Raw genomic sequence first — 10,220 nt, 5'->3', positions numbered from 1 at the left:
TCGCCTGCCGGCCCGTGCGCCTCCGCTCTCCCCGCCCCGAGCTCGGAGCGGTCACCCTGTGCCGTGTCCCTTCTCGCACTCTGCTCTGCCCCCAGCCCCCTAGCCATGGCCCGGCTGCCCCTGCCGTCCCTCCTCTGCACGCTGGCCGCCCTCAGCCTCAGCCTGCTGGCCGCCGAGCTCAAGGCGAAAAGTTGCCTGGAAGTGCTTCAGGTCTACGTCTCCAAGGGCTTCAACAAAAACGATGCGCCCAGTAACGAGATCAACGGTGAGTGGGGAGGGAGGTTGGGAGCCCCGGGAGCGGGACGCCCGTCAGGCCCCCGATCGCCCCGGGCTGCGCCCCCGACCTGCTGGCGCACCCGCACACCCACACCGGCTTCAGGTGTGGCTTCGAGAAACCCGACCCTCAGGGCGGGGAGCTGCTGGCTTCCCCGGGCCCGACCGGCCGCAGCCGACCCAGGGGGGATTCATTCCTCAATGCGCGCACACACACTCACGCGAGTGGGCTTCTCCTCACCCTCCCCCCCCCCCAACCACTCCCCTGTGTTCCCCAGGCCTTGGCCAGCCTTTGCCAGGGCGAGTGCTCCGCTCAAGAAGGGTGAGGAGGTGGGGAAGGGGGGTCCGGAAAGAGACGAACCTGAGTGGGTTTGTGTCGCACATGTGTGCAAAACTTGTAATTTGAATTGATTTTCTTTTTCCAAATCCTCTTCCCCGCTTGCCCGCTCCCGGTGCCACGGGACTCCTTAGGGCTTTTAGTGGCTGCCGAAGCTTTAGAAGTTGTCTTCAAAACAAAAACACCCGCCCCCTGCAGACCCTCACTTGGGGGGAGTCTGACGAGATTTTCTGGAAGGTATTTGGTATTTTTTTTTCTCACTTAACCTTAGGGTTAATTGCACATTCAATTTACAGGCCTTTGAAAGGACTGATTACCCACCGGAAATCTTAAACTCTGTTTGGAGAGCGTCTTGCAAATGAAAGAGGGCTAAACTGGTGGAAAAATTATCACATTCTTTGAACTGTAGGTGTTGGAGAATGGGGCCGACACCTCTGCTGGGGACTGTTGGCAAAATTCATTCTTTTGTTCAGTTATTTGGGAGAGTCCTTTCTCCTCTCCTCGGGGAGCAGTTTCTCTAGACCAAGAGGAGGCCCCTCTAGCCTGGGACCCTTAGGATGGCTCAGCTGGAAGGGGGCTTTGAGGCAACCTCCCCGTATTACCGGGAAGGAAACTGAGGCTCAGAAAGTCGAGGTGACTTGTCCAAGGTCAGGAAACTAGTAGATTGTGGAGCCAGGCTGCTGGTTCCTAGTCATGTGCTCTTTCCACACCGGGCTGCCCCTTCAAGCAACAGTTCCATGCCAGCTCATTAGTGCCTGGGCCACAGAATGGCTTCTGGAGCAGAACTCTGTAGTCGGTTACACCAGGGAGCTTTCGAAGTCTCTAAAGACTCTGGCAGCCCAATCAAAAGCCTTTAGCTTATCAGTGCGGATTCCTAACCTTAATCGAAGTTAGGAGGCTTTGCTTCTATTTCCGTCCGAAACCCCTTTAATCTTTAACCAAAATTATGTCGTGGGGTTTCCGTTTGGAACCTCAACCAAACTTCTTTCGTACTGCACTGTAGCTGTTTGGAGCCTTACCCAAGGTGAAGCTTGCTCTGCTTCCATTCCTCACCTTAGCCGAAGTTCTCTTGGCCCGCTTGGGTTCCTGACCTTTTTGAGAAAGGAGGGCGACTCCCCGCACTTGGCCACTTAACGGGGTGGGGCATGCAGGGGGTATTGAGAGAGACAGAGACAGAGTTCCGACTAGGTCCTTCCAGTGACTTCAGCCCAGTTGGGTCACTCCGGCAGGGCTATTAATAACATTGGAGTCTCCATTGGAGTCTCCGGTAGCCATGAATTACATGTTAATTACAAAGGTAATTGTGGGAAGCTCCTGGATGATTTAGGAGTGGAACCAACCATATGTTACATAAATTGTTTTGATAGGACCAGCCTTGTTCCCACAGTAAGTCAATCCCTACTGCACCTTTGCAGTTATCAAGTAACTTACACACACAGTCGATTAGACACTATTTGCCCTTGAGCTGTCTGTCTTTTTTTTTTCAGGCTGAAGTATGTACTCGATTGATGCAAGGTTTTATTGGTTGTAGAGCCTTGAAAAGCTCTCTTTCTTTCCCTTCTCTCTTCTTCCCTGCCTGCCAGAAAGAAGTAAAGCGGACCAGCCTTCTCTGGGGGTCCTCTCCAGTCCAGGGCCACTGCAGGGCGCCCAGGTCTGCAGTTTGATCTTTGGGTCTCCCTCCTACATTTCTCTTGCTCTCTCACTCACATTCACACACACACACACACACACACACACACACTCACTCACACTCACACTCACAATGAGCTGATCTCTGTTAGCTCTTGTCTTCTCCATTTTAAAGGGCTTCTGGCCATGGAGATAATAGCAGCATTATTTAAAGAGGGATGAGGAGCCCTTGGGCTGGGGGATTCTAAATGGCCCCCAGCTTCTGGCAGGTTTGTGGGGTCCGACCCTGTGTGTGTGTGTGTGTGTGTGTGTGTGTCTAGTCTAGCATCCTCAGGCTTTACCAATCTCACGTTATACGGGCCTTGCTCTCCAAAGCATCTCTGCAAACACCTGCCCAAGAACTCTGGAGGTCTGCCTGCATCAACATTCTTACCCCAAAGATTGGGGGTGTTCATAGTAGGCAACAGTAGGAAATGGAAGCTAATGTGCTCCCACCCCAAACATTTGATTCTTTTTGTCTTGTCCTTCATCTCCCTCCCAGGGCTCTGCTTTTATTTCCCCTTTTGAATGACCTACTGGACTGCATTCTCCCAAGGAACAAAAGGAGTGCCTTTTTAGCTGCAATCCTTGGAAGACCACCAAGGACTTGGGCTCCTGTGGTGAAATTTCGCACCACTCTCAACAATAACAAAAATGCATGACTGAATGGCCCATAAATGTGGCGTGGTGGAAGCCTTCACTTGAGGCTAGGCTACTGTCACAACACAGACGGAGTAAATGCCTTTGCTTGCTATTCAGGCCTCCGATAGAGAGCAACAGGAGTAATCTTGACCATTGCACTGGCCTCCCTTCAGTTTCTGCATGTTCACGTCCCCCTTCAGGGAAAAGGCTGGCCAACTTGATTTCGGAGAGGAGAGTTTCCCAGCCTGCCCCTCTTGCTTGGTTACTGGGCTTTTCCCTTTTGGCCGTGTCTTTAAAATGAGACATCTCTGGGTTTTTGGAAAAGGGGTAGAATTCTCCCCCTTCCCACTTTCATCCCCCACTCCCAAACTCTGAAGACTTACCGGTGGCCTTGGGCATGCGTGGTCGACCTGGTTCCTGCTGGAGCTTTGACCGTGCTTCCAGAACACTGTGTCCCGAAGCCAGCTCCGTCTTTTTATGACGGCAATAAGATGATTCGATGTGCTTTGAGGGGTATCCGGGAGCCCGTGGGGGCATTCGGCCCCAACATTTTTCGGTATGCCTAGTGGCAAGCTTGATCCGAAGAGCTCTTTAGGGACGTGCTGATTTGGCCTTAGTATTCCTCCAATTCCTTCCCTTCACCGCTAGGCCCCACAGGGGAGGCATTAATTCCAAGAGCAGCTATTTTAGTCCGTGCTTCATATATATATGGCACTATGCTAAATGTTACACATACCAACGCAAAAATGAAACAGTCTGCCTTTTAGGAGCTTCTATTCCAGGTGGGGTGGAGGGAATGACAATTTGGACTCAGATGAACGCATACCAGATCTCGCCCCCGAGTTTGAGGCTTGGAAGGGGTCTTGTCAGCTATGTAACATATACCCTGAGGGAGCCACTTGCTCCAGCATACATACTTGGCAGGTGGTCAGCCAGTCTCTTGCTTGATCCCGAGAGGGCACACAACACCTCCCGAGGCAGCTTCTTCCATTTGGGGACAGCTCTAATCGTTTGGACAATTTTCTCGATATCGAGCCAGAACTGATCTCTTTGCTGTTCCTGGTTCTGCCCTTTGGGACCAAGTAGAACAAGTAAGTCGAAGCTTCCTTCCATAGGGCAGCCCTTTGCCTGACTGATGAGAGCTATGCTGTATTCCCCAAGTTAATTGTCCTTAGACCCTGATTCACCGTCCCGCTTGTCTTCTATTTGCTTCCTACCTCTTTGTGCCCCTCTTAGACTGGGGAACCTCAAAGTTGACAGAGGTGGGGATGAAGAGGGAGGGGGGGATTAGGGAAGACCCCCTGGAGCGGGTGGCACCTGAGCTGAGCCTCGAAGGGAGCCTGGGATTCCAGGGTGAGATGAGGAGGGATAACTGCATTTCAGGCATGGGGGAAGAGCTTGTATAAAGGCATAGAGGAAGAAGATGGAACATCAAGGAGAGGGAGGAGCAAAATGGCCAGTTCAACTGAGACTAGTTCCTAGGAGGCTTTGTAGCAAAGACGGTGCTATCGTCGTGTTCACTTGTGTTGTTTGTCTGACTCTTGGGTGACCCCATCTGGAGTTTTCTTGGCCAAGGTACTGGAGGGGTTTGGCTTTGCCTTCTCCATCTCATTTGACAGATGAAGATCCTGTGGCCAAGAGGGTAAATTAATTGACTTGCCCAGGGTCACACAGCTAGGAAGTGTCTGAGGCCAGATTTGAACTTGCAGAGATGAGTCTTCCTGACTCCAGGCCCAGCACTCTTCTCTACTGCAGCGCCACCTAGCTGCCTGTGTACATAAAGCTAAATGTGACGAGGGCCTGAAACTGGTATACATAGTAGGTGTATAATAAATATTTACGTAGCCGAAATGTTTGGAGAGCAACTAGTAGGGATAAGTAGTATGGTAAGAAAACAAGGAAAGGAAAGTTTACAGTGACTGACAGGTCTGCACTGACACAACTTGCTCTGGAGCAGAGAAGAGGAGGAGGAGTGTGTGTTGGCATTGGGAGATGGAGGGACCAAAGACAACAATGACATTCTCCTACTCTTTCTAATCTTTGCTTTAGATTGCTCTTAAGCTCCATCCAGTTCATTGGAGACTCTTAAACTTGCCACCTTTTCTCCTAGTAGCAGTGAAGAATTATGGGAAGAATAGGGTAGACATCTGGTAGAAGAGACATCAGGAACTCAAAACTCACCTTCAGGTTTCCTCCCTCCAGGCTTCCTCACAGTGTCAGCCACACTGACCATGGAGATTGATGAACCCTGGGAATGGGGTGGTTGGAGTGGAAACATTTGCTTTGAATGTTGCACAGGTTATGGTAGAAAATGCAGAAACCAAGGCTGCTTCAAGAGCTGACCCCCCTGGGAAGAGCTCACGTTGGGGTGTCTGCTTTCACGTTCTTCTTGCCCGATTCTCTAGGTTTGATCCCCTAGTTTTATTTGGGGGGGGATGATAAGAGGAAGATGTGCAGTCACCCATTCTCAGTCATCATTGGCCTAGAAAGTCACGTTCTGTGGTGGAAAGAAAACTGCATTTGGGAGTCAGAAGACCCACCAGGTACAAATGTGTTACCTGTGTGACCCCGGGCAAGTCCCTTCCTCCTTGGCCTCGGTTCTCCTCTCTGTAAAATGGGAGGGTAGGACCAGATGATCTCTGGATTGTCTTCTAGCTGGAAATCCATGCTCTCCCTTGGCCTCTTGGTGAGTCACACAAAGTTGAGGCTTCTGCAGTGGAGTGGAGTTGGAGCCTCACACATGCCAAATGTCTGATTCTGTGTAATGACTATTTTCCTCCCTTTTCATGAAAGTTATGTTGCGATCCGGTTTCAGAATTAGTTGAAGACTTGGACGAGCAATGAAAAGGTAGGTTCGGGTTTGTAAGGGACGCACCGGCTGGCACTGCTCATCAAGGTCGCTTGGAAGTGACTTCCTCCCTCCATTCCCCAACAGTGCAGACAGAAAACATGTCAGGGATGTTGCTATGGTATTGTAAATGCTAATGAAAAGCCCATTTCAACTGTGTAGATGATGAGAGACCAATGAGGCGGCGTGGGATCCAGAGCCTGAAAGCACCTTAGTGATCTAGGTCAGCTCTCTCTATTTTATACATGAGAAAAATGGAGACTTTAGAGAGGCCAAGGGGCTTGGTCAAGGTTGTTTGAGTTGTAGGTAGAAAAGCCAGGATTTGAACTCACATCCTCTGCTGGATCATGCTGCTTTCAAATCCCCTTTCTCACTATTCTCATACGCCTATACACAAGAGGCCTCTATGAGTGGACATCATAACAGGGTCTTGAATGTTGGAAGGGATCTGAAAGGTTGTCTTCTCCAACCTCTACTCAGAGCAGACATCTATACTCCAAAAAGAATGAACTGTAGATATCAGGATGCTTGGGGCCACTTGTAAGCGAATGGGAATTCTTAATCATTTAAGGGTTATGGGTGGCTCAGTAGATTGAGAGCCAGGCCTAGAGATGGGAGGACCTGGATTCAAATCTGTCCTCAGACACTTCCTAGCTGTGTGACCCTGGGCTAATCACTTCACTCCCACTGCCTAGCCCTTACCGCTCTTCTGCCTTGGAATCAATACACTGTATTGAATCTAAGACAGAAGGTGAGGGTCTTAGAAATCAATCAATCAATTAATTAATTAAGGGCCGGAAAGTGTGCTTCATTCCCTAGCCCTTCCTCTTACCTGCAGCCAATTTAATGAGATCAGCAGCACAGCCATTACATGCACCGTGAAGGCTTTGGGGTATCGTGGAAAGATCTGCAGATCTGCACTTTAGGACCAGGCTTCCAAGTGTTTTTCTGTCACTCACCACTCATGTGATGTTGGCCAAAGACCCCTCTGCCTGGGCCTCATTTTCCTTACTTGTAAAATGAGAGGGATGGACATTTAGGATTCCAAAGCCCCTTCCACCTCTCAATTGGTGAGGAACCTTCCTCAGAGCAATGAAACGACCCGCCTCCTTTCACCCAGTGTCAGGGCCAGAATTCATACTGAGGGCAATGGCTTTGTAGAGGATTTAGAAGTAATCCAAATGGTGCCTGTGAGGCTTTGTTTCCTTTCTTTTTTTAAAAACCTCACCTTCCATCTTAGAGGCAATACTTTGTATTGGTTCCAAGGCTGAAGAGTGGTAAGGGCTAGGCAATGGGGGAAGAGTGACTTGCCCAAGGTCACACAGGCTGGGAAGTATGTGAGGCCAGCTTTGAACCCAGGACCTGTAGTTTTTTAGGTCTGACTCTCCATCCACTGAGCTGCCTAGCTGCCCCCAGAGCTTTGTTTCTTTTAATTTCTTTTAATTTTTATTTTATTAATTTTTTTATTTTTAGAAAAATTTTCCATGGTTACATGATTCATGTTTTTACTTTCCTCTTCACCCCCTCAAACTCCCCCCCCCCCATAGCTAACTTGCATTTCCACTGGTTTTAACATGTGTCATCAATCAAGACTTATTTACATATTATTGATATGTAATTGGTGTGGTCCTTTCAGGTCTACATCCCCAATCATGTCCTCATCAACCCAAGTGTTCAAGCAGTTGTTTTTCTTCTGTGTTTCCACTCCTGCAGTTCTTCCTCTGAATGTGGGTAGCGTTCTTTTCCATAAATCCCTCAGAATTGTCCTGGGTCATTGCATTGCTGCCGGTACAGAAGTCCATTACATTCGATTTTACCACAGTGTATCAGTCTCTGTGTACAACGTTCTTCTGGCTCTGATCCTTTCACTCTGCATCAATTCCTGGACACATGGAATTCCTCCAGTTTATTATTCCTTTGAGCACAATAGTATTCCATCACCAGCATATACCACAGTTTGTTCAGCCATTCCCCAGTGGAAGGGCATACCCTCGTTTTCCAGTTTTTTGCCACCACAAAGAGCGCAGCTATAAATATTTTCGTACAAGTCTGTTTATCTATGATCTCTTTGGGGTACAAACCCAGCAATGGTATGGCTGGATCAAAGGGCAGGCATTCTTTTATCGCTCTTTGGGCACAATTCCAAATTGCCATCCAGAGCTTTGTTTCTGATGAAGTATAGACTCCTAGAAGGCATCAATGACCTGCCAACCCGATTCTCACCTTCCTTTCCACTCAGATCTCCAGCTATGGCCTAGATAAAGTTGCTCCTTTGTAGCTTCCTTTAGTCAGAGTTCTCCCCTCTGGGGCCAAGCGGACTGAATCAGTGTTTCCCAGCCCTTTCAAAGCTTGAAGAAAACCATCCTGTACCCTTGATGGAGTCTTCTCTTCTCTGGATTAAACATCCCCAGTTCTGTCTTTTTTTTTAACTTACTTTCTGGCCTAGTTTCAGTTCTAAGACAGAAGGGCAAGGGTTAGGTAGACAAGATTAAGTGACTTGCCCAAGGTCACCCAGGTAGGAAGTGTCTGAGGCCAGATTTGAACCCAGGACCTCCTGTCTCTAGGCCTGGCTTGCCATCCACTGAGCCACCCAGCTGCCCCTTAAACCTAGTTATTTCAGCCTAGCCTCATTTGGTATGATTCTGCTGCATTCTAGCCAAATCTGATGGCTGCTCCTTTCTTCCATCACTCCCCATGTTCACCTTTGCTCCCATGTCTAGAATGGCGATCCTTGCCTGTTAAAGTTTCTCCCCTTCTTCAGAATCTTGACTCTGGTGATGCCCCTTCTCTGAATTAACCTCCAAACACCAGCATGCCCACCCTCTCCCAGTGAAGGTGACCCTATTCTTCCTCAGTTTCTAATAACACCTTGAACCTCTTAACAACAGACACTTGCCATTTGTGCTGCCTCTTAGCCTGCTCTTATTTGCATCAGAGACTTCTAGAATCTCAGAGCTAAAAGGCATTTTAGAGGGCCACTAGCTCAGTCCTCCCTATTTGAGAAGGAATCCCCCATAATGCCTGGGACGAGTACTTCTCCTGCCTTCTGAGAGAGTGCACCCTCACCACCAGTGGCCTAACTAAGCTAATTAAAGTGAAGGAAGGACCTGCAAGCCAGAGGTAGGCCCAAACAGCGGCCATAAAGCCCATGCACTTTACCAGAAGCCAGGGGGGAGCTTTATTTACACTCTTATTTAATGTAATTAGCCGACATTTATTGCTGGGGTGGGGAGAGAATTTGAAGTCACACTCTAAGGCACCTACCCCCAGGGTGAAGGAGGAGACAGATACAAAGATAACACTTCTCCCAGCTTGCTAATCTGGTTTCCCAGCCACTGACAATTAGGAGAAGCCAATTAGAATAGAGCCAAGACAACTGGGAGAGTGACAGCTGAGAGCAAGGAAAAAGGCCAAAATGTTCAAAAGCAGGCTGAGAGCTAGCTAGTAACCAGAGATCAGGGAGAGTAGAGGAAGACCGGTGGGGAAAGGGTGATTTAAGGTCAGAGGACCCATTTGCCACTGCCTTTGGGACCCTGGGCAGGTCCCTTCCTCCCCCCTCCTGATTCTCAGTTTCCTCTTCTATAAATTGAGGCTGTTGGAGTAGATGGTCTCTGGGATCTCTCTCTTCCTCACCCTCTCTGCCCTGGCTCTAGGATCTGACGTGTGCCCTTGGGCAAGTCACTTCCTTTCTCTGGGCCTCAGTTTCCTCTTCTATAAAATGAAGGGTTGAGGTAGATGGTCTTTGAGTCAGTCCTTCTCCGCTGGAGATCTTTGGCCCCGTGATCCTGAATGGAGTAATGTTGAATTGTTTGAGCTTCCTTCCTTCACCTTTGAATCCTGGGTAACAGTTAGAGCTGGAAGGTCCCATGGAGGGTGGGGAGAGGAAATTGCTGGAGAGAAGCATACAGGCAAACTCTTCCTTTCTTATTTCTACTTCATGTGTTCTCCAGCTTCTTTATAAGCCCCGGAGAAGTGTGACCTCCTTTGGGAAGCTTTTTCTTGTTCTCCCACTGGGTGATTCCATAGGCCCTCTCCCCATTCCATTTATTTTCTCTGGATCTCATCTCTGCTTTTCTGGGTACATGTTGCTTTTTCCAGTCTACTAGAAGAAGTTCCTTAAAGGCAACGTCTTTGTATAGCAAGGCCTAACACAGTGCCTGGCATATAAAAGGTGTTTAATAAATGCTGGGCCAGTTGGATCGAAGAATAGCAGTTGAGGTCTTCTGACCCCTTCCTTTCTCCCCAGCTGAATTATTTGCTGTTTTTCCTCCTCCCAGTTCCTTTGCTTTAGTCCAGCAGTCACCCGATCGCACTTTTGGCAGTGTCTGGGAGGCCTGGTTTCTTCCTTTGGGGACTCCTGTCCCCCGGAGCTTGCCCGCCTGACACCCACAGTGTGGACTGGACTGGCCAGTGCTATTTTTGGACTCGAAAAGTCCTCTTTCATCCACAGTA

General features: G+C 49.1%; 1 protein-coding gene across 1 annotated transcript in view; it reads left to right on the top strand.

Moving 5' to 3' along the window:
* Positions 1-105: 105 nt before the first annotated feature.
* The window catches only part of GPC4 (glypican 4), a 133,217-nt gene continuing 123,102 nt past the window's right edge, over positions 106-10,220 (top strand). The window contains exon 1 of the mRNA XM_044682691.1: positions 106-265. Coding sequence (XP_044538626.1) covers positions 106-265 — 160 coding nt within the window. The remainder of the gene's footprint in view (positions 266-10,220) is intronic.

This window comes from Gracilinanus agilis, chromosome X, assembly GCF_016433145.1.
Source record: "Gracilinanus agilis isolate LMUSP501 chromosome X, AgileGrace, whole genome shotgun sequence".
NCBI lineage: Eukaryota > Metazoa > Chordata > Mammalia > Didelphimorphia > Didelphidae > Gracilinanus > Gracilinanus agilis.
This window is presented reverse-complemented; position numbering and strand designations above follow the sequence as displayed.